The 24,994-nt window shown below is 42.5% G+C and overlaps 3 protein-coding genes across 9 annotated transcripts in view; 2 read left to right on the top strand and 1 right to left on the bottom strand.

Annotated features, from left to right (window-relative positions):
* dennd1b (DENN/MADD domain containing 1B) overlaps window positions 1–5,831 on the top strand; it is a 103,767-nt gene extending 97,936 nt beyond the window's left edge. For both annotated transcript variants that reach the window (XM_071486106.1, XM_071486105.1), the window contains one exon: window positions 588–5,831. In XM_071486106.1, coding sequence (XP_071342207.1) covers window positions 588–1,478 — 891 coding nt within the window. In that variant the 3' untranslated portion in view covers window positions 1,479–5,831. The remainder of the gene's footprint in view (window positions 1–587) is intronic.
* The window catches only part of crb1 (crumbs cell polarity complex component 1), a 23,780-nt gene continuing 3,603 nt past the window's right edge, over window positions 4,818–24,994 (bottom strand). Inside the window, exons 2-14 of one of the 6 annotated variants that reach the window (XM_071486097.1) lie at window positions 24,144–24,380; window positions 22,971–23,166; window positions 22,673–22,812; window positions 22,081–22,263; window positions 18,512–19,477; window positions 16,475–17,025; window positions 16,098–16,263; window positions 14,576–15,515; window positions 13,814–13,858; window positions 13,044–13,169; window positions 11,754–11,880; window positions 7,356–7,625; window positions 7,077–7,216 (exon numbers count right to left, since the gene is read on the bottom strand). In XM_071486097.1, coding sequence (XP_071342198.1) covers window positions 7,386–7,625; window positions 11,754–11,880; window positions 13,044–13,169; window positions 13,814–13,858; window positions 14,576–15,515; window positions 16,098–16,263; window positions 16,475–17,025; window positions 18,512–19,477; window positions 22,081–22,263; window positions 22,673–22,812; window positions 22,971–23,166; window positions 24,144–24,380 — 3,917 coding nt within the window. In that variant the 3' untranslated portion in view covers window positions 7,077–7,216; window positions 7,356–7,385. The other 5 variants (XM_071486099.1, XM_071486100.1, XM_071486101.1 and 2 more) reach the window with 5 other exon arrangements.
* axdnd1 (axonemal dynein light chain domain containing 1) overlaps window positions 23,061–24,994 on the top strand; it is a 17,400-nt gene continuing 15,466 nt past the window's right edge. The window contains exon 1 of the mRNA XM_071486104.1: window positions 23,061–23,203. Within this exon, the coding sequence (XP_071342205.1) occupies window positions 23,190–23,203 (14 nt within the window). The 5' untranslated portion in view covers window positions 23,061–23,189. The remainder of the gene's footprint in view (window positions 23,204–24,994) is intronic.

Raw genomic sequence — 24,994 nt, 5'->3', positions numbered from 1 at the left:
GGAAATACTGGATGTGAAAAGTTGTCTTTGAGATTTACAGTGGATTATTTACACAGAGAGTTTAGATTCACCCTGTTTATCGCAGTTCTGAAGGTGTTAAATATAACAATAATATCAGTTTACATGATTTAGTGCTTAGAGAATCCTCATAATCAAAGAAATCATAGAATTTTATTAAATATTTACTAAGAGTAACTTTAACTCAAGTTGCTCAAGTCAATCCATGTCACTAACCTTTCTTACTTCATAGAGGTCAAAGTTAAACACGCCGATTGTGAGTAGTATGAAAGCATCATAAGTCATAAAGAACAAAGGTAACTGTTTAGTGACCTCCATTAGGTAGAGCTGTACATCATAACATCATTATTATGACACACAAGGAGGAATTACAATCGAGTTTGATGTCTCATTTTCAGGGCTATTGATACATTGACTTCCAGTGACATAGACCAATCAACAGCGGTGTACCTCACTAGCTGGGGTTGACAGATACTGTTTCCACCCACAGAGGGTGGATATTTGGGGACACCTGGGTCTCTTCACAAAGGTTTCTGTTTAATGGTATTTCCTTGTTTCCTCTACTGCAGACAAAACCGACACCTTCCAGTGAGTCTAAACCTGTAGATGAGAGTTGTGGTGGTGGAGGAGGAGGTGGGGATCAGGGGGGCTGGAATATGGGCCAGGATGACAGCGCAGTCCACGGGAAACACCTCCCACCATCCCCACGCAGACAGCCCAACAAGAGCAGCCTGAAGATGTCAAAGAAACCCGCAGCAGCTCCTCCAATGCCCGAGATCGCTGCTGCATCCCCAGTGCAGGCTGCTGATGTCTCCAAACCCCTGTCACGTCCTCCTAAGCCCAATTCTGACCCAGCCCCTCACCTTTTACCTTCAGGACGACAACCAGGACACCGTTTCTCCTACTCACCCATACTGTCCCATAGACTTACACCCACGCCGCCATCTCCCACTCTCTCTAACACCCACAGTTCTCCAGCAACCGTTTCTCACCCAGACTATTCCCCTGTTCCAGTGGCCCGCTCTCGGACCATCTCAGACCCCCAAACCAGCACCGAGCCTCCTCAGACCCAGAACCAGACTTCCTCCACCAGCGTCCTGAGGAGGAAGGTACTGTCCAAGGAGACGGCGAGGCAATACCAGGAAAAGGCCCTGCAGAGGCAGGGCAGCAGGGGCCACCAGGAGGGTGAGGGTGAGAGGGGCCCATCGAAGCACAGACAGTCAGCTATGTCGGTCCCATGGGAGAAAGAGGTGTCCAAGGAGGGGCTCCTGGGGCTCGGCCTGTGTCTGGGTCAGGGTAAAGGCTCCGGGGCGGCTGTGGTGCAGGATCAAGGTCTCCTTGAGGAGATTGAGTCCATGTGTTGCCTCAGCTCCGTCCTCCACACCAGCCTGCAGCTCTCACAGGTTCACTGCAACAACAGTCACCACCAGGTCCAGGGCAAAGCCACAGATGAGTCCTAAGGGACGTCAAAGACTCAGAGTCTGTAAAACGCCACAGGTTCTGATGAATTATGTTCACCGTCATTCTTCTATAACAATTAGCTGCAGACTCAGACATTAAGATCGGTTCAGAAGGTTTTTTTTTTTTTTATCAGCACTCAGCCATCAGGAAAAGTCACAAATAAATTTGATGTCATTCAGGCAGCCGCGAAGCGTTTGCTACAGCCACTGTGGCAGGAAAAAGATGGAGATGAATTGGAGCGCAGCAGAATTCTCCATCTATAATCATTCTTTGTATTTAAATGATGAAATCTTACTTTATGTGCAACTGCCTGCTGTTGTAACAGGAGTATTTGAGCCTGTTTCCAGTAGAAGTAAACTTGTTTCTCGTATTTTCCCAGTATGAAGATCTGTATCTTGAAGCAAAAAGAGAATTTTACAAGCAAGGTCTCCAAAGGTTTTACAAAAATCTTGTTTTAGGTGAAAGTCATCTCACTACAGTGGTAAATTTTCACACCCAACACATGATGAAAGTAACAATATTCTTATGAGTTTATCAGGTTTTTCAAAACAAGTGAGAAATAGTTTGTGTCTTAAAAGAAGTGAGAAATCTTGTGAACTGGGACAGCAGCACTCCAACAACACAAACTGAGGCCATAGGGGTTTTTGGAGTGCTGTTGTTCCAGTGGTTTTAAGAAAAGACAACTCTATAAACTCATTTACAAAGAAAACAGACATGTTCAAAAGATTTGTTTACTCCTCATCATAGTATTTGCCTGTAATCATCAAAATTTCTGGATGACGTATTTTTTGTGTTGTATTTTTCAGCTTGTAACATACTCACAAAACAACACCCAACAATGACCCATGAATTATATTTTGGGGAAAATGTAAGTAGCCGACCGGTAATGGAGGAACTGTTCAGAAAAAGGCTCAGTCAGAGTTAAGAAGGGACGATAGCTCCTCAACAAACCATCATGTCAGTCGTCTACTCAGCGTCCCAAACATTTCACATGATCACACTGAATTTGCACTTGTCAATTAACAAATAATACTCAGTTATTACTACCTGGTACTAGAATGATTTGAGCGAGAACAACAAAGTGAGACAGGATTTTCCAGATACAGAGTCCACTCGGGCCTTTGAAACGAATTATACACTGTGTAATATAATGTTTTTTATCACCATGCCTTAAATGGACATGTGATTTGTTTATGATACTCTGGTGTCTTAATCTATAGATACCATAACAGGTACTTTGTAATCAGAATAATGTCAGATCTTAGATGCAACAGTTAGTAGAACTTAAACAGCACTGTATTTATCTGGATGAATAGAATAGTTAATATATGATGTGCTTTAAGCTGCTGTTTTGTAATTGCATTCCAGATCATGAGACGCGCACGTAGGAACCTCTTTCTCTCCTCTTCCTGCGTTCCTCAGGACACCTCTGTCACTCTGAAGAGATGCAAATACACTCAAAAGTTAAAATGGATGATCTGAAAAAGCCAGTATCCTTGCTCCATCTCCTCCTCTTTCTCTTTTTCCACCGTCACCACTCTGCTCCTCATGTTGTCTCTCCTCATTTTCTGCCTTCTTCTACTTTCAGCACATCTACTTCTCACTCTCGACCTTAAAAAAAATGGTGGCCAGTTGTTGCGGAGCTTGTGAGGTTTGGAGTGAATGTGGAAAGGGTGAACTTTATAGGATATGGCTGGCAATGCTCTACATTTGAGTTATTATCAACAAATCCCATGGAAAGACCAAAACTAACAATACATTATTCTGTCTCATTGCTTTCAGACTTCCCTACCACGTCTGTGGCAGTCAGCCCCAAGCCCATTTGTTCCTACTGATGATGTAAACTTTTAAAATGAGTCACAGATACTGAATATAGTTTCCATTTTCAGTCTAAAAAAAAAAGTTAAGTAAATATTACATTTGTTTGCGGCCATTTTCATCTATAGATTAGTAGTTAGTATGAGTTCATTGTTGTCTTGGTGTTTTCATGGGGTTTATTGACATTTAAGGAAAATCTAGAGCATCACCAGACTTTTCATATAACTCAGTCTTTATCTTCTGTCTGTCTCACATGAGGAAATGCAATCTCTCTCCTTCCAGGTTAGAGTCACACACTGTAATGTAATGCAGTGGTTGATGATTGTACTGTAATGAAGCAATACAGTTCTCCTCAGAGAGTAGCTACATGGATGTAATGTGTACAGAGTCTAAAGTATTTCTATAACAGACTCTCCTGTGGAGAGAAACGCCATGTCCAGAGATTGTGGGTTCCCATCATTCTCTGCGTCGCCACAAACCCCAGAGAAAAGGAAAGGAAAAAAAAGCTTTTTCATGTGCTTGTGTTGGGATTATTACATTTATGGTTCGTTGTTCTTATGATTTACGCCAGACGCCAGTCGGTGTGGCAGTTTAATAGCAGCTATTTCTCCACTTTTTGAGTGCTGCTCTGCGTTAACGATTTGCTCATAAAGTCTTTGGCGTGCTTCTAAAAGCCCAGGAATCAGTCCTAGTAATAATTCCAAAAAGGAAAAAAAAACAGAGTCCAGAACAATCTCTGTACTGGCCTTATTCATTGCAAACACTTTAAAAAAAATGAATTTACTATGCAAATATTTAAAATGATCAGAAAGGTCAGTTTTTTTTCTACTTGAAAAATAATCACAATCAAATTAGTTTCTAGTGGGAATAAGCCTCTTGTGTCCCTGAATAAATAAATATCAGAGTCTATTTAAGTGTGTGAGCTGAGGTGTGTCTTTGGTGTTAAAGACGGAGTGTATGGTGTGCCTTATACAGTCAGAAACCATCCAGTATAATCACAGCAAGGTACAGTATTATAGAAAGAATGAGTATGCAATGTTTTCAGACCACCTTAAATCTCAGTCAGGAACATTGAACATTTTGGTATTTATATGATAAACAGACACAAAAAGCCCAACTTGGACCTGAGAAACTGACCTGGATTGAACTTGGGTATTAGCATTGTTTTTGTAGCTGCTCTGTTTCTGAGGCTCAGCTGCAGTCCAGCTGGAGTTATTCAGTATTTTCCTTTGCTGCGCTGGTCAGTGGGAATCTTCCTGCCTGTGTTTAAGAGAGGATCTCTGAATTTCTCTGGGTTATTTGTCCTTTTGTTAGGTACATTCTTCGATTGTCCTATTAGGTGATTTCTTGTATAGTTTGTGCTCTTTTTCTTTTTGTTCTCTCTCTTTTTTAAACACCTTTAACACTCATTCTGAGCTAACTGTATTTAAAAACATTTCTCAGAGGAGTTTCTCTAGTTGATTTCATATTGATGAAAGATTATTTTCAACTGAATAGATGTGTATTTTTTCTGGCTTGAGTATATTTTACATGGATAATATATGATTGATGTTAAATGTTGTAAAAAAAAAAAAAAAAAAAAAAAAGACACCTAATATTTGAATGTTTTAGATTTTATTTTTGGAGAAATAAAATAGAGAGAGAATATTAATGAAACGTCCCATGTAGCCATTCATGTTCAGCATCTGACACCTTTAAATGAGCAGAGACAGACGCTTGCTCGTACATGGTACAATGCTTACTGTTGTGTCTGCATGTCTGTACCTGTATGTGTTGTATGCTATGATTTTGTTTTGTTTAGTTTTACAGATGTGGTCAATTCTTTTGGTATTAATTATTAGTTCCGTATTTAGCAAGTCCATCAAATCAAAAATGATGGGAATTAACATGCCTTGCAGTGGGTATTGTAGAATTAAATGTCATCTGCCTTGCATTTTCTGTAGAGGAAAGCGTTTCTACTTTTTTGGTTAAGCGGCTACTGTAAATCTAACCATGACTCTGGTCCCGTTTACACTAATGTCATACAGCGACAGAGAAATTATTGTCAGGGGATTCGCATTTCAATGTCTGCAGGCTTGTGACAGCTAAGCTACTAGTAATTATATATTAAGTATAAATGTCCTAAAATTGCAAATTTGAAGTGAGAGGAAGATGAAAGATTATGTAGCAGCTTTTACCTACAAAAAAAAAAAAAACACAGGTTCAACTTAACAAAGGTATTAATGTTACATCCCTGAAACCACACATGTAAAAGGAGAGCTATTTTTAGTATAGAGACAAGTACACTGAATGTTACAGTAAACAACTTTTTTGTTTTTGTTTCAGTCTCTTGATTGGATATTGTAATGATGATTAACTCTTCTCTTTGCCATGTACTGATTTTCTGATTCTGTGCACACTTGCATGTTTTCACCGCAGAGAAAACAACTGTCTTCAACAACTGAGGTCAATCTAATGTGCTATTGATGAGTAACTTGGTACAACTGCACGTAATGTATGCACTGTGAACTGAAAATAAATTATACTGTTTCATTCTTAGGCATCCCATGACTCGTTTTTTATGACGTATCAACATAGATAGAAATGCTTCATGTGGAAAAGGAAATATTATTTTTGACATAATAGTCAGTGTGGTTTATTTTGTACTTAAAATTCACACAGCTGGTACTGGATCACCAACCAGGCAAAGCAGGAAACTGCCCCTGGCCCCCAGAACTCCAGGGTCACAGTTTATCAGTTGCTTATTGGTCATTCAGTCAGTTTGACCACTCACAGTAAATATAATATCAGCTGGGTCCTGCTTTATTATGTCAGAACCTACTTTTAATACCTTTATCTTTATCTGTACATTTTCCTAAACAAACGTTTTTCATCAAATTGACACTAACAGACAGAAAACCTGGGACCAGCTGTTAACACTAAATGTAGAATCCCACTGTTCCTAAAGACATATAACACTTTGTAGATATTAAATAAATTAACACATATAAATTCACTTTAATTATCCAACAGATTTTCTGCACAGTACCAACAATTAAAGGTACAAAATAAAACTCACAGATAAAAAAAAAAAAAAATCAGAACAGTATATACAATTAAAATTACAACTTAACTCAGACAGTTCTGGTTACTAACACTATACAAGTCAGCCTAGAAGAAACTTCTCAACTAGTGCAACTAATCCTGAAAGGGCAGATATTCTGTCAGGGAGGAGCTACAGCATGAAAAATAAATCAGTACTGGCAGCAATGCTCAGATACACGTGGACTGAATTTTAGGAATTTAAATAAGGAATTCTGCTTGTGTCAGGATGAGGTTTTAAGTGTCTGTGTGTGTGTGTGCGCTCACTGGTCCATCAGTTATAATAATATGGACACAAAGATGTGACAGACTCGATACCTGCTGAACGCAGATCTTTGCATTTAGATGGATCTTCTGCTGGGAGGTGAAGCCAGGTGCAAAACATCGCTGGAAGATGGGTGAAGCACTGGGCTACGTATTTACATGTACAAATCATTGCAAATGAAGAAAGACAGCAGCTGTCATTTTAGGATGGAGGTATTGTGAGGTGACAGCCATGTTTACATGCAGGATCCAGATATTCCATCCCCTCTGAGCCGGTTATACGTCTGATATCAGGTGTATTTCTGGTATCGGATCCTAAATGACTAATACTGAGACCACCATCTCCACCCGCATCTCATATCAGTCTCTCCATAGGTGGCGGCTGGGTGATGCTCCACATCTCCACCCGTGATCCCTCCTTCTCCTGCCGGCTGGGACTGTAGGTGCCGTGGGTGGCGCGTCGGTTGAGCGCCACCACCAGTCCAACAGAGGTCAGGATGAGAACCAGCAGCAGGACAACAGACACCAGACTGATGGACAGTAAGAGGTCAGAGGTCAAACCCTCAGAGGTCAGCTGCAGGGAGGTGGGAGAGAGAAACAGATGCTTTCAAGAGATTTCGAGCAAATGTGTGGGTTGAAAGATTTTTCATACACAGGGTCCACTGTTTATTTCTGTCTCTCTCACACTTTTTCTCTCAGTCACACACTCTTACACACACTTCTCCTCTCCTGACTGCTTTACACTACACCAGGCGCTCCACACGTGCTGCCAAAGTGCTGATGGATGTGTTTCCCAGCTCAGCAGGTGGGCTGCGACCACCAGGAGCCTCGAGTTGCCGTGGACTGAAACCTCCCTCCGTCTGCCGCCTCTCGCGCAGTTTGGCTACAGCCAGCGCCAGCCCCACCATCACCACTATCGCCAAGCCAATCAGACACGGCGCCAGCACGGCAGCCACCCGAGAGCTGTCTGGAGCACGCAATATCTGTGGAGGATCACACACACATACACACACACAAATACATACAGGCAAGATGCTGCCCGATGATCCCATCAGCACATACACAGCCAACACCACCAGAAAAAAAAAACACTCACACACCAAAAATAGCTCACACACACACACACACACACACACACACACACACACACCCGATTCTTTTCAAGCAGGAAGAAAAGCTGTTTTACATGAAGTGTCTGAGGGCGTTTAATGACTTGTGAAACCTGCTAAGATTCATTTTTAACTCACAGCCTTGTGGCCCTTTGATCTTCACACACCAAAAACACACAAACAGCTTCACCACCAAGCAGAAACACAAGTACCCTGCATGCAAACACACATTTCTGACCTCACCAGTCAAACCCAGTGAATCAAGACGAATCAAAGCGTCCATTGCAGCAGGTGAGTGATTGTTAACATTCATTAACCAGAAGCAGGAGGCGGAGCAGCAGATGCACTTACATCACTGGTCGTGGTGGGTGTGATCGTCGTGACACTCTGAGTGGCTGATACAAGGTTACCAACAGCACAACAGCTGTAAGTATCTTTCCATAGCACTTAAAATTCTGGCTGACACTATCTCCATAACTAAAGCGTCTTACTGAGCTTGTCAGCTTACACAAGGCTCTGAAAAAAATCTCAGAAGTCAGCAAACTTTGCACTGAGCAATCAACGTGGAAACATAATTCTAATAAAAATACAACCATCCATATCCCCAGGCAAAAAATAACTCATGCGCTCACGCTCGGCGCTGTAGACATTACACTTTCTTTTCCTCGCTACAGGTTCTTTGTTGACTCCTGGAAAGTGCTTACCTGTCACCGCAGAGCAGTTGGTTGTCAGAGCAAGTGTGACACAAGCGAGCCGGAGCAGCCTGCAGCCAGGACCCGCCATCAGTCACTGACTGCCACACACACACAGACACGGAGATGTCTAACTAACCAGTCTCTAAGGTACATGGCAAGGCCACCCTGAAGCCACAACAGAGCAGCTACACACCCAACACACACACACACACACACACACATACTGGAAGATGGCAGCTATGCTTCCCTGCTGTCAGCACTATCAACCTGCTCTGTGTGTGTATGTCTATGTGTGTGCCTGCCAGATAAGCTGCCCTCATACGTTTCTGTGAAGCAGACCGAACTTCAGTGAATGTCACCAGTTCTCTGCTGAAACTGCACTTCAGCGGCAGATGCTGCTGTTTTTGCTGGTGAAGCACATTTCTTTCTCTCTCTCTCTCTCTCTCTCTCTCTCTCCGCTCCTCTGGCTCTCAAAGGATGGCCACATCAGTGCCAGCAATGAAAAACTGCTTCCCATTTCCTCCCCCTCTTTCCTCACCATTAGGGCTGGCTGTGCCTACAGAAGACACACACACACATGCACACGCACACATGCACTCACGCACACGTGCACATAGACCTGAAAAAAACAAGACAAGATGGGGGCGAGACGGCAGGTGTACGAGAGAGAAGTGCCATTGCATATTTACTACGTGGTAAGAAGAATGCGGATACCTGAACGTTACACGGCATCAATGTGCTGCTGTCCACGCTTCTGGGAAGGTTTTCCGAAAGATTTTAGAAGCTGGCTGCAGGCGTTTGATCCCATTCAGCCATAACAGCATCAGAGAGGCTGTGTGATGAGGGCTGGGGCCAAACTCAGAACTTCTTTTTAATTAAAGGAGAGTACGTCTTTAAATAGTCATGTGCACATATGAAACTGTTTTTTTTTTTTTTTTTTTTTTTGCTGTAATCATTCACCTTTTTCATACAGGTCATTAAAAGCCTCCTTCCCAATGTGCCTCTGGTGTTAGTGATAGGGGTGGAAATCTACAGCCCTCACCCTCTGCAGTAATGTACTCAAGTTTCAGCCAGGTTTAAAGGCTTCAGCTGTCCAACTCTCGTTTGTTACCATCCCTCCAGTGCAGCTCAACAGGGAAACAGTGTCATTGGAAACACGAGGGGATTTTATGTCAATAAGCGTGTCATCTGGAAGATATTTATTTCATTAAACTAACTCAGAGGACGGCATGGTAATGAAGTGGTTAGCACTCTCTCCTCACAGTGAGAAGGTTCTGGGTTCGACCCTGGAGTGTGCGGAGTTTGCACGTTCTCCCCGTGTCTGCGTAGGTTCCCTCCGGGTGCTTCGGCTTCCTCCCAGACCCAAAGACATTGGAATTTCTAAATTGCTTGTAGGCGTGAATGTTAGCGTGACTGTTGATAGACCCTGTGATAGACTGGCAACCTGTCCATGGTGTACCCCGCCCTCGCCAATGTCAGCTGCGATTGGCTCCAGCCCCACGCCGCTATAAGGATAAGCAGTATAAATACCGGATGGATGGAACCAAGTCAGACTACTGTAGCTGTGTATTAACTTCAGGTAAACTTGCATGGATGCATTGCAACTTGAGCTATGAACTTTGGCTATTCTGGGATATACTCACAATACATCTTGTTAAAAGAGATTAAGTGTCTATGTTTGGTGTCACGGTAGCCACCTGCCTTCAGCACGTCCACTTCTTTACACAGACACATGCACTGACATGAATGAAAGGATCAGGGAAAGAACCAAGAAGTTTGTACCAAAGTGAAAATGGGAAAGAAACAAATATTTTGTTATGGAAGAGAAAATTACTTGGAAGAGATGAAAAGAGGACAGACAACAAATCAAGGTTGTTAAGAAAGATTTTTGTCTTTATTTGACAACAACAGAGACAGACACAGGATTCAGGACATGAGGACAGGACATGATGGAGGAAAAGACAAAGACAGAAGTCACATGTATCATACATGGATCACTCAGCAGTGTCAGCACAACAACACTGGAAAGACAGACAAAAACACATGCAAGTCTACCATGAGGAACAGACAAGTGCGATGATTCAGAGCGTTATGAGACGTTGACCACAACAGCATGGTAAATGTTGATAGGTACCGTTCAAGCAGAGCCGCAGAGAATTCAGGCTTAAAATATCTTTGCCTCACACAGGAAGGTTTAGAGACAGAAACTTCTTCTTTGGTGCAAAACAACGCACAGCAGTCAGTCAGTCAGTCAGACACCGCAGTGCTCTGAATGCACATCAAGAACAAAGAGACATCTTGTCGTCTCCTCGCCCCTCTAGGTGCTTTTGTAACTGTTTTTGATAGTTCACACATTCATCCGTACGGAGCTCCCGAAATCCAGTTCAGACGAGACTGACAGGATATCCTCAATGAGAAGCATTATAAATAACACATATTTTATAATGTTCCTCGCTTCGCCAAAAAGGGGCTTTATTGAATGTAGACTATCCTTCCCTTCAGAACACAATAACCACCCTGCAGTTTTGTGCTGACACAAATATTTGATTAATCAATTAGTCAATTTACAGACATTTAATTGCCTTCAAGATTAATCTTGAAGACAATTAAAAGTGATTTATTTATCTTTAGTGATTTATGAAGCAAACATTCTCTGATTTCATGTTTAAAATTGAATTTCTTTAAGCTTCAATCAATTGCTCAGACAAAACAGACAGTCTGAATGGGCCCGTGTGATGCTCATTTTTCACATTTTATAAATTAAACAATTAGTCGAATAATCAACATAATAATTGATAAATAAATAGATCTTTTGTTATAGCCCTAAATTGTTTTGTCTGTGGTGGTTTTACATGAAATTACTGCCTCTGTGATCTACAGCTATTTCAATAAGTGAGTTAAATGGAGTAATATAAATAACTATATTGAATAAGGTGCTTCTGATTACCAAAGTGTCATTTTAAGGCACAGAAACAGCTATGTGGTACCATTAACTGCACGTCAAACTACAGCAAATGCTAACATGTGCAATGGGCTGGACAGACAATTTGTGTGTATGGAAAACTATTGGGGCTTTTTAAACAATGAATCGCCTCCACAAATGCACTGACAAAGCTTCAGATCCCCCTCTGCACCCATACTGTCAAAACAGTCCCACACACGCACACACACACGCGCATACACAGACTCATTCGTTTCCTCCCCAGTCCACCTCTGGCTCGTCGTCCAGCCTGAGGATGAGGTAGGAAAGCAGCTGGAAGAGGTTCTGCCACAGCAGCACTGCCACGTAAAAGTAAATGTCGCTTACGTCCGTCTGGCATATGTCTCCAGCGTAGCTCATGTCGCACACGCAGACAAACTTGTTGATGAGGTTGCGGCAGTAGCCTCCGTTCAGACAGGGGTTGGACTTGCACTCATCCACCTCCTGCTCACACCTACAGACACAGGATCACAGTTCGCTCAGAGACACTTTGACCACTTACAGCAGGTGGTTTTAAGGGATTTCATGGTTAGGTTTGGCAGAAGAGGCGTTGCTCTTTGAGGGAGCTGTCAAAGAAACGATTCTGTTGGGAGAGCATCCCCCGTAATAAACCCCATACATTAACATTCAGTCTTACTATGGTTAAATCAATAACAAATTCACAGCACAAATGGAGGAGGTTGGGGTGGAGGAAGCTGCAGCAGCAAACACTGTTTGTTGAGTGCACCATCAAGTGCAACTAAGTACTTTATTCAAGTATGTAAGTACAATTTTGAGGTATTAGTGCTTTACTTAAGTATTTACTCCTTATGCTACTTCTCTACTACATTTGAGAATTCTTTACTGCGTTTACCTGACAGCTATAGTAACTACTTTCAGATTAACATTTAACATTAAATCATTTAATCACTCAAATCATCTACCATTTAATGGTTATACAAGTCAATTTATTGTTAAAGATTAAATCTGTGGTTCCCAACATCTTTGACCCCTTACAAAAAACTCCTTGTCATGTTTTTTAGACGTCCAAGAGTCATTGGCAGTTCCACCAATAAGAGATTTGCCCTCTAAACTTCTCAGATGGTTTTATTTAAATAACTGTTTGAGGCCTAAATAGGTGATTATCAATTATTTTTACAAAGAAATAAAAAATTAATTTAAAAAATCCCTATTAATCATCTGAAGGCCCACTGGAGGGACCCAACCCTTAGGATGAGAACCACTGGACTAATCTACCCAACAGTATATAAAGTAGTTAAAATTGGCTCCATCTCAACCTGTAAAAACAACAATAAACAACAGTAAAATGTTACTTATGCACTAATATATTAGTATTAAATATCAATCAGTGCTGTATATGTTATTTATTTCTTCTACCACTGCTACCAGGTCATAATGACCATGCTGTGCACCTGCATGAATATACTGGTCAGCTGTTGGCCACACAGGTGGTAAATGAGCCAATGATTGTCAGCTAAAGCAACTGTGACTTCAGTTCTCTGCCTGAGCCAACGCCATGCTCTGCAGGCAAATCACAGCACATTTTCTCTTCATATCTCAGTCTGCTTTCACTTATTTACAGGTTTTCAACAACAATCATATATTTTTCTTTCCTACCGATGTCCAGTGAAGCCGGGGGGACAGTCACAGGATAGCTCTCGGTCAGTGCAGTTGCCTCCGTTGAAGCAGGTGTAGTTTCTGGTGTCATCGCCACACACAGAAACAGGAAGCTTAGGTCGTCTGCTAAAACACAATCACACATGTAAGAGGGTGAATGCACGTGTGACCTGTGTTTTTACTTGAGGCTATACAGTCAGAGAGAAGAATCAGCCAGACAGGAGCTGTATTGTACGGCTGTCTGCTGCTCTCCACAGAGGACACAAAGTTGGTCCAGGTGACCAGGATAATAAGATTAAAGACCTCATGCAACTATTCACCAGCAGGATGTCAAATCACATGTACAGGAATGAAAAAGCCAACCATTTCTCTTTGGCCTGTGTAACCTTGTATTTGCCTGAAGCACAGCAGCTCTGTTCCAAAATGTTACGCATCTGCTGGCAATTTGAAATTCATCCCTCAACAATTACAAAATACACGCTTCTTCATTTTGAAAAGTGTAAAATTTTGGTGGGTGAAGTTTTCATTTCAGCGACAGCAAACATTTTGAACTGAGCTGTCACTCATTTGAAACGGTGGTTATCTCCCTTTAAAACAAACAATGTCGCAGGCGACATCAATATTAGCTTTGCTTGGCATTTTGTCGCATGGCGTTGAACAAAAAAAAAAACAGGAGACATCGTACATGACATTTGAGAGACAAATATCTAAGAGGAAACAAATAGCGAACACCTGAGAAAAAGAAGGAAAAAAAAAAAGAAACAACTTACACTTTTCTGACAACAATGTACCACGGAATTTCTTCAACGCGTTCACTGGAGAGAAACAGATGGCAAGATGGGGGGTAGAAAGAGACACAAACAAGAGAGACAAACAAAAAGAAGTCATTTTGATGAAAACTTTACAGCGTAGATGTTCCCAGTAAAGGGAGACGTGAAGCTTGTCTGGTGGCTTGCTTAGCGAGACACTTGCAAAGGTTTTCCTTGTGCAAGAGATGCAAAATGCAAGAGGCTGTGTGTTTACAGGATAAATGGTTGGAGGCGTTCCCCTGCTGGTTCTCCGAGGCAAACGGTAGATGACAGGGGAAAGAGACTGGTGCTGAACCAGAGAGCCTTGTGTAGTGAGACACCACAGCAGACTGAGGCCTTTTCTGCCTGACACTAGAATAGAAATGCAGCTTCTGAGACGCTCACTGCGGGTGTGGTTGAAATGCTGAACAGAGGCAGAGACGCGGAGACATTTACAGTGAAGGATCTTCTTTGTGTTGTGCTGCAGTCCCTTGTCTGTGCAATTTTGGAGCATTTATTTGTGTTTTTTTGTATTTACTAACTAACTAAGCTCGGAAAACTGTTCATAGAAGAGCAAAGGCTTCTTAAAGCATAAAATATTCATATTGGGATTGTTTCCTCTTCTGCCACTGGTCTATATTTTCCACAAGCCTGTTGCATTCACCAGAAAGCAACTTTTCTAGGCTATTTTTATTCTATTCTATTCTCCTTTTTTTATGATACCCAGGAAGCACTTGAACTTACTTGCAGAAGGGTCCAGTGTAGTTCTCAGGGCAGAGGCAGGCGTACCTGTCCGGCCCGTGCAGACAGGTGCCTCCATGGGCACAGAGGTGGTTTTCACACATATCCACCTCCTCCTCACAGTCCACACCTGCGTAGCCAAACTCACAGGTGCACTCGTAGGTCAGCCCGTTCACGCTGCAGTTGCCATGGACACAGGGACTGGAAGCACAGGTGTTGGTGAAGAAGTCACAGCGTCTCCCAGCCCAGCCGTCGGCACAGCTACAGTTGTAGGTGTTGAAGTGGTCCTGGCACTCCCCTCCGTTCAGGCAGGGGTTGGGCTCACACACTGGGGCCCCATTGCAGCCAAGGAGAGGTGGTTGCAGCGATGTCTGGATGAACTGCTCCTCCTGCAGGCGCGGGAGGTTCACATCAGAGGAGCTGAAGTACGGCAGGGCAATGCCACCCAGCTCTACTGTGCTCAGACATCCAGCCAGGGACCAGCCGGCACCGGGGGCCAGGCCGCCCAGGAAGATCTTCACTCCCTCCCTGAGGAAGTCCATGTTACCTCCCTGGCTCCTGGAGGTGCTGGCTTCCTCTATGTCTTCATCCAGAACCAACATCCATTGGGAGGTTTGTGCCCACGGTGCTGCCATGAAGACATGGACACTGTGCCACTCACCATCACTGACACTCCTCCGGCTGATGAGGCTGACTGTGGACACACCCTCCTCTCCCCCCTCCTCACGGACATCTACAGTGGTGCTCTGAAGCTCCATGTAAAGGAAACCATCCTGGACAGAGACTGTGATGAATGCTGAGTCCTTCTGTGCATGTAGAATAGCTGCATTACGCCTCCGTGTGCGCAGGTTGAGGGAGAGGTTAGTTAGATTGCGGGATATGTGGCCATTTCCCTGGTAGGACAGCACAGTGCTGTCATTCAGGAAAGTTGCATTGGAGTAGCCTAGGAGATTAGGAGAAAATATCTGCCATGTATATTTGTTTACACATTTAAACACTTTGTTGCACCCTTTGTCCGTTGCTTTGTCGGTTTTGATAATCTACAGATTTTAAACACCAGAAAACAACAGGGGTATTGAGACTTCTAATTCAAAGATCGAAAAGACAACAGACACTATCACAGCATGGCCTTTCCCTGTTTGATAACACTGAAATCCTTTTAGGCAACTACATGAGGTCATTTCTTGTAAATACCTGTAAGGAGCAGGTATTTGTTCTTCAGTTAGTTAATCACTGAACATGGGGTGGCTTTACAGGACAGACTGGCGACACGGTAAATCATCACTAATCCCAGCAAAAAAAGGATAATCTGGCCTGAGGCCAATCCTGGTTTATGGAGCACATTTGGTTTACTGTGTGGGAAGACTGAGGCTGCTATATAACCAAGTGTATGTTACGTGGTGACCAAATAAGTCAGCAATGATAATTACAGAAACAGGGTCAAAGCTTAGATAATGTTCATATATAGGTCTGAGAGTTAACAGCTTGGGTTTGAGGGATTTTATGTAACTTAGAAATTACTTACATTCATATCCTTGGCTCAGCATCCTGCACTCTGAGTCTGTGGGGCAAGGGGACAGCTCGCACCATCTGACCTCTTCACAGTGCCGCCCTGCTGTGCTGGGGGGGCAGGTACAGGTAAAGTCGTCCCACTTGGAGTAACACATCCCCCCGTTGAGACAAGGGTTGCTCTGAGGATGAGAAATTGATACAGGGTCTTACTTACACCAAATGTTGCTGATTGATTTCAGTGCGCTAGATATGAGTTTTAACTATATGTGAATGTTTTATAGGCATGAAACTGTTTTTCACTAAAGAAAGACATTATCAGACGTGAGAAAGGCAGACAATAAAAGGTTAACAAAGATTAATAATCAATTTGTAATCAAGTGTTTTACTCACACTACAGGCGTTGTCCCCTGAGCACCCAGAGGTCACATTCTCCATAACCTCCAAAGGATAAGTTCTCACCGAGGTGTCCAACCCAAAGAATTGCAGCCTACTGTCATTGATCCTCAGGTCTTGGATACAGCCTTTAAAATATCCCCCAAACTCTGAAGTCGTTTTGCTCTCCAACAGACCTCCCACATAAACAGTGTCTCCTGCTTGGACATCAACTGTCCTGATCTCCACATCACCCTGTTTCTGAGCCGCTATGTACAGCGCCATACGATCCTCCACCACCTCTACACTCACAAAGTGGACCTCCCCGTCATCAATCGCGCTCTCTGCCTTCAGACTCTCAAAGTTATGGAGCTGAACTGTGACCCTGCCGTCCTCCAACCATATGTGCAGGTACTGGCTGCTGCTGTTGGCGAGCACCAGGAGGAGTCCATTGCGCCTCCGTGTACGCAGGAAGAGGGAGATGGAGAGGTCGTGACCGAGATCATCAGTGACTGTGAACGCAGCGTAACTGTGAGAATCCTCATTCCCAAAGCGCGCTGTCACATGCTCTGCAAAACAGGAGAAAGGTCATCAAGATGAGACAACAAAATGTTTTGTCAGGTTTAACGATGAGAGGAAAGTGAGTTGGCTGGGTGTCAGCATCCGGAAAACATCTTCAAAACTTTTCATCTTGGCCAGCATGTGTTATGTTCAAAGGGATTTTATAAGAAGAACAGAATTTATTTACAATTCTTTGTTTGCATTGAAAACACAAAGAAAGAAGGAAAAACATCGTGCTCAATCAAATACACAAAAAGAGCTCAGAACCGTCTTTTAATACTATTTATTCAGTTCGCTAGTTTGTTTATTCTTCTCGGTGCTGAGCATGTAATTGAAATATCTATAATTAAAAGAGCATTATGATAGATTTGGCTGCTTGCATAATTATAACTACGGTAACTGGGGAAATGACATTTAAGCAGTGTACATTGAGGTCCCAAGAGGAACAGACAAAGAAAGAGGAAATCTAAGCAGCCACCAGCCCTCATAAACTGTTCGACCTGTGTCCTCTGTCAGCACTTTCTACTGTGGTTTGTCCACCTGATAAGGCAGCCAGGACACTGAGAACACACAGAGGTCATGCAGAAAATGATAGGTCATATAACAGCTACATAAAAGCTTGGATTTGTATGTATGAGGATACTTTGAATGACTGTGAGTAAGTGTATAGATATCCTCAGTGGAAAACTCAAGGTAGTCAATATTTTCAAACTTTAATGAAAAATGCAAACTATTATTTTTTTCATTCAACTTATCACTCAGTTTCTGATGTATTGATCGAAGTTTTCCTCAGCTCACTGAATGGCGGGCAATTTCCTTGAATGTTCCTGTGTGTATTTCCAAAATAGAATCTCTTACAGCCTTAATCCAGCGCGTCAGGTAAGAGGATCTCTGCGTCCGGCCTTTACTGTGGCTTTTGATTGGCCTCATTTCTGCTCCCTTGTCTTCTGTTACATATCAGCAACTGAAGATGTTATTTTTTTTAACCACTGATAAAATCTGATGAGAGTGTCCTCATACTCTTTCCCTCTGATCTCAATTAATTAGGTTATCTCAAAAAGCCAAAAGCATAAATGTGAGTCTTATATCTGCTTTTGGTGACTGGATATATCAAACTTTTCCTCACATTTTTTTGTTTATTTTTGTGCAATAAACCTTATTATTTTTATTATTTTTATTTAGTTTTTAAGATATTTTTTGGGGCTTTTGTGTCTTTATTTGATAGGACAGTGGAGATTTGACAGGAAAGTGGCAGAGAGAGGGGAATGACAAGCAGGAAAGAGTCGGGCCAGTCGGGAGTCCAACCGGCGACTCACCTGCCAAGAGCATTTGCTCATGTGGTATGCGCCCTGACCATTTGGCTATCGGGTCGCCCCGCAATACACCTTATTTGACAGCACTAATTTAGAGAAAACAGTTTTTACACTGTTGTTATTTGACTTTCCAGTTTCTCCACCTATACTGTGGTCTATTGTTTCCCAGTTGTAGACATACCCTCCTCACAGTCGTGCCCCTCATAAGGCCTTGGACACCAGCACTGGTAGCTCTGCCACAGGTTGACACACTGTCCGCTGTTTTGGCAAGGCACATCCAGGCAGCGGTCCCTGTGGCTGCAACCAGGGGACACATTAACAGCAGAGTCGCTCAGCCATTCCTCAGGGACGACAAGCTGCCAGTCCACAAACACATCCCGCATGCAGCCAATAAATGCTGGAAGTGGAGAGGCCTCATTGGGGCCATTTGAATCCTGAAGCACTCCTCCGATAAAAGTGTTCTGAGGATGAGACACCACCCCAGCCAGGGTGCTTTGGACTGAGGCCACCCTGTGGCAGGACTGGCTCCCACAGCTCCCAGTGTCATCCAAGAGCTTCAAACTGAGCACCCAGTTTCCAAGCACAGCCTCTACAGAATGCCACTCTCCATCTGTGACATTGTGTGGAAGCTCCAGAGTGTGGCTAGGACTCTCTGCCTCAGCACCAGCAGAAACCTCCTTCCTCAGTGTGAGATGAAGCTGGCCTCCCTCCAGCTCCAGGCTCAGCAGCAGGCCCCTGTTGTACCGCTGGAACAACACCGCTCTGGGCAGAACAGTCTTGAAGCTGAGGGTGATGTTGCAAGAGACCTCAGCATCCACCAAGGGACTCTGAAGCAGCAGGTAGCCTCTGCGTTCAAAGGAGAATGTGGTGGGGGTCTTGCAGAGGGGTCCAGTGTAACCAGCTGAGCAGGAGCAGGTGTAACCGTGAGTCCCATCCAATAGGAAAGGAGAGCAGGAGCCTTGATTCTGGCATTCGTGTCCCTCACAGCCCACCAGCCTCACATCACAGTTTACACCTCCATAAAGACTGCCATCATGACTCTGTTTGAGGCAGTGGCAAATGTAGCCCCCAACATGGCTCTCACACCTGCCCCCATTCTGACAGGGACTGATATCACACTGGTTTATCACCTCCTGACAGAGGGAACCTGTCAGAACAAGCAAACAATAATGTCACTTAGTTTGTGTTTTGTCAAGCAAGAAGACACAAGTCCTTTTAAACTACCTGAAGTACAGTTGTGAAGCAAATGAAAAGCTTGAGTGCAGATGTAAATTGTGTTCTGTGGGCTGATTCTGGTTGTGCTGCTGACTAAAAAGGTGAAAACTCAGGCCATTTCTCTTTATTGAATAATCTTGAAGAAAAATCCACTGCCGTGAGTTTAACCGTAACAAGTCACATTGATGCACTTGTGTTGAGCTATTACGTGGGCAAGTTGCATAATGATTACTAGCGTAGACACTGACATGTGCCAAGGTTGTTTTTCCCCCATTTTCCTCCAAAATATGGCAATATCTGCTCCTCATGTATATCATGGTTCCTGATTTTTTTTTTTTTTTTTTGATGTCTTTAGTCCTTTGAAATAGTGTAAACTACCATGTTCCTCCTCTGATACACATGTAGTCAGGTTAGCCCCACCTGATCAACCCAACTATTACAGTTCACTTCAGTTCAGCTGTTATTACATAATAGGAATACAAAGGACATCAAGTTTCCAAGTGTTATTCTCCTAACGCTGTTTGTTTGTGTTGATGTTATCAGATTTAAAATCTAAAACTAACACACCAGTAGGCATTTTGTCCTATGGAGCTACAACTTCACACTACAGTGTAGAAAAACACTGCAACAACAGGTGAATGCTGCTTCAAGTGTATGTTGTTAAACCATTAAGTTATTTATCTGTTTTATATTGGTTGAAGGAAGTAGTAAAATACCAGAGGATTTAAATTCCTATTATGTAACACCAATACTAAATATCTAGCTATACAAAAACATGTTTTGATTTTACCTGTTCCAAGCAACAAAATTCCCCAAATCCATGGTGCAGGTGTCCACATCATGCCGTCACTTTTTCCCCCAGAACAGCCCCAAACTTGTCTGACTGCACCATATTAGTCTGTGTGTCTACAGGCCACGCCGGTGGAAGTCCGCTCTTGTCAACTTCTCTACAACCACATAAGGCTGAATAGCTCCAGTCAGGAGACCAGCAAAGCCAGATCCTGGGGATTAAACTAATGCTATTTGGCCACCTTACTGAGTCACTGCCACTGCAACTGGCGCGGAATCAATTTTTAGAACACAACTCTCAGCAGGCAACAGCTCACAGTCTTACCTACATCGCTAGATCAAGTCTTGTGTAAGCAGGAGAACTACAGTTTTCTGCTTCTGTGACTGAATTGTATAATTTGAACATCCAACAATGCAACAATGCAAAGTTTCTCTAAGCACAGATACACTGTGAATACATTAATATTATTATATGTAATACAATACCAATTACATTTCCTGTAGTGTCATGGTCTGCCCTGAAGGACTCCTTATGTTTGGACTTTTGTAATTAGTGTGGACTGTTTTGAAATTTGATTTTATTTTGTAGTAGAGTTTCTTGTGTACCACTGTGTTTTTACTTCCTGTCTTTGACTTGCGTTTCCCTCCTTGTTGATTGTCTGCCTCGTCCTGATGTGTTTCACCTGTGTTCAATTACCCTTGTTGCCTCCTTTGTGTATTTAAGTCTCTGTCTGTGAGTTTGTCTATTTTGCTCCAGTTTTCTCTGTCTTGTCCCTGTGTTCTCCTGTTGAATTTCCTGTGTGTTTCTTGGATTTTTTTTTCACAGGTCTCCCTTGCCTGATTGTAAGTTTTGTTTTCCACCTGACCTCTTTTTGCCTGTCTAAATTTGTGTGCAGTTGTTATTATCAAATCTTCCATACTATGAAAGCTTGGGGTTTTGTTAATTAAAAAATAAATAAATAAATAAGGGGGGGGGGGTATGAAAAAATATTTGTGCCATTGAGGGTCCCTAAAATAATGAAAATGCCAAACCAGACTCAGAATATTGTCTTTACACAGTCAGATCACCAAAGTTATAGGGTCATCAACAGACTTTACAGCATCTCTTTCAACTGTTTTCTGTCACAACGATGCTGATTCTGGAGCTGTCCTGGAGTTTACCCATGTGTGCAGTAGGAATCCCACTGGCAGAGAAACTTTTTAACTATGAGTTATCTGTAGGTTGTTTCTAGAAACTTTAAAGATATTGCTATTGCTCTGTAATATCTGGACTGAGTTATGTAAACATAATATTTTTATGTACTGAACACAACAAACTAATCTATTGAAACCCATTGTAGTGGGTTGGTCCTTAGTGGCTGATATTTTCTTTTAAATGATTTAATATTTCAACCTATCTGCATGACAAGATACCATGAGGGATGAGATGATCTGTTTGGATGAACTCAGCTGGTAGAACTGTTAATATACAGTGCATGCATGTAATGTGTGGCATACATTTAAAAATATTTTGAAGTAGCAACACATTCACCCTCTAATGCTGCTCTAGGCAGAAACTTCTTACCCCAAGGATAAGACCTCTGAACAGCCACACTATTCACTGAAACAATACATCTTTTTGTTTTTTTTTCTTTGCAGGTATGTCAGACTGAACAACATAAGTCCCAAATGTACTGGAGACTATCTACTGCCATATGAGCAGACCTGTGTATAATTAATTCAGTTTGGTTATTCAGAATAAATTACCTGCTGTTCCTGGCGGACAGCTGCAGATGTAGCCTGCAGCACGCTGCTGGTCATAGTATTCAGGAAGCAGAGGCTCACTGCCATACAGGGCCTGCCACGACCTCTCAATGCAGCGGCCTCCATGCATGCAGGGGCTGCTGCTGCACTCATTGATGTCTATCTCACACTGATGCCCCTCAAACCCTGAAATGAGGAAGCAGACCGTGTTACAGATGGGAATAATGTTTATGACTGACATCGCATGTAGATTACGTGATAGAATGTCCAAGGTAGATTCTAGTTTTGGTGCTCTCATCATAGTTTTATTGTCATAGATACGTTCACATGCACATAGACACCTGTAAACACAGAGAGTCTGAACAACAACATACCACAGTGAGGATACAAATTTGTATACAGCTTTATGCAGCTGTAAGCTTGATTATGGTTGGATTCCACTACTTTTTTGAGTATACCTCCCTCTTATCTCCAAGTCTCTCCCCCTTGATTACAATAACTATCTTGACATTTAAAAATCGCTTTGAAATGTAAAATTCTGTAACTCGGAAATACATAATTTTCCCTGTTAATTGCACCAAAGCATTTCATTTACCTGGCCAGCATTCACAGGTGTAGTTACCCTGGTCGTCCTTACAGATGGCACTGTTGAAGCAGGGTTCAGAGTGGCATGGTGGTAGTGGTGTCTCACAGTGTGTGCCGTTGAAGGCTGTGTGAGAGCAGTCACAGCTGTATCTGACACAATCACACAACAAGATTAAGATTCACAAATTAGATTATTTACAGTAGTTTCTCAGTTTGTGTTAGTAGACATAATTTTGTAATTATACACAATAGTTCAACTTGTCTAAACTTGGAATACGCTATATCTCGACAGGTGCTGAGCTACTTACTCATTCACCCCGTCTATACACAAAGCCCCATTTTGGCATGGCCGCTCTTGGCACTCATCAATGTTGATTTCGCACCGGTGTCCTTGGAAACCAGGCAGGCAGGTGCAAGTGAAGCCACCAGGGTAGTCATGGCAACTGCCAGCACTGAGACACGGCTGTGATTGACACTCATCAATCTGAACCTCACAAGTGGACCCTGTGCACATCAAAGCAATACAGATGTCAGAGGGCAGGTAAGCAGAATAACACAGAGTGAGGGCAGAGGGTGAAAATGAGTACAGCTTTTATGTGGACTGGCTGTGATCATGTGTTGACTGCTCTTTTATCTCACAGCAAGGATCTGCAGATGTTTCCCACTGAGAGGCGGACAAACCTAAAAACACTACTGTATGTAGTGTACTACATCTCTGCACTGTTATGCTAAAACAACCATTATCTTCATGCAAAGTGAAGAAAGAAAGAAACTTTATTTATCCCTTGGGGGAATTCAGAATAGAAAAGTCCGACAGCTCACTGATGTATTTAGTTAAGATTGTAGTCCATGTCATTAACCACTACCTTTGGCTGAGATGTTAAACAATCTGATGATGAATTCAAGTTTCACATGGGGGAAGACACCTAGTAAGGTTACATTTTTGTTGCCTAAAAAACTAGCTGTGTGAACAATTAAATAACTCATATGATCCCAGGCTTATTTTTTGTCACAGTGCTACAGTATCGTGGCCCTTTCACCAGAATGATTCGTTAGTAAGGGTTTAACCAGTTCACTTATTCTTAATTCAATTAAGTAGATTTAGTGAGATTTAAGACAGTAATAAAAATAAAAGACTTACGGGCATTCATAGTAATAGTTTAGAAAAAGTGTGAGACATTATTAATTATCCATCCATTCATTTCATTAGATGCCATGGTTTGAGGTGGTTCAAGGTTACACCTTTTGTGTCTCTTCAATTATATTGTACTCTCACTGGGACAGACTGACATGTAAAAAGCATGGACAGACCATACAGAAGTGACATAATATGTACAACAGGAAAGCACAGCAGTTTTCTCTACTGAGTTAAATTTATTAGGAATCCCCTAACAAATGACAAAGCCTTCTGCTTTTTAAGGAGTGAAATGTTGTCTCCCTCCTAAGACGCTCTTGGGAGACACAGCACAGTTCCCACTCACCAGTAAACCCAGGAGAACAGAGACAGGAGAATCTGCCCACTCTGTCCACACAGGTGGCTCCGTTCCTGCAGGGCTGTGAAATACACTCATTCACATCAATCTGACAGTGAGCCCCCTGGTACCCCGGCACACAGAAGCACGAGTAGCCGTCCCTGTGGACCCTGCATATTGCCCTGTTTTGGCACGGATTTGGTGAGCACAGGTCCACAGTTTGAGGCAGCCTGTCAGGAGATGCACCTATGAACAGATCACAATTATATATTAGTATCACAGAACATCATTATTTTTACCACTGAACCAGTATTTTCAATTGTCCTGTTAAAAAAATTATTTGTAATATGCCACTGTTCACATTGTTGATTGTTTTAATCTTAGAGCAGAAAGATATATAGGCTAGACTTATCATAACATGCACTCTACTTTGCAACATGTGGGTGTATCTACAAGTGACTCAAGTATTAAGTATCAGATTAAGACAGTTGCTCAGTCTCAGTTACGAGGTCCGACTCTTCAAGAAGCTATGGCTATCTATTACAAAAAAAAAAAAAAAAAAAAAAGAAGACATGCTCTCAATTAAGGGCCTCTCAAGGCGTCATGGCTGGCTGCTATGGTAACCAATTCCACTGTTTGGAAATGTATTTCCATAGAAATAGATTGAATGCTAGAGAGTAATTAGAGGCATTTACCGCTTTACACTTTATGGTGTTTTAATCAGCAGCGCATTAAGGCCACATGGCTAGAGCTCTGTATGTGAGTGTCTTTTCAGTCAGCGCATGCTATCCATACTAATTAGAGGATCAGCGCTTCATCCTGCCCAGCAATAATGATGAAAAGTAATCATTCTCCAGCTC

This window comes from Trachinotus anak, unplaced genomic scaffold (assembly GCF_046630095.1).
Source record: "Trachinotus anak isolate AG129_WGS33_773 ecotype Australia unplaced genomic scaffold, CSIRO_AGI_Tana_v1 ptg000010l, whole genome shotgun sequence".
Taxonomy (NCBI): Eukaryota; Metazoa; Chordata; class Actinopteri; order Carangiformes; family Carangidae; genus Trachinotus; species Trachinotus anak.
This window is presented reverse-complemented; position numbering and strand designations above follow the sequence as displayed.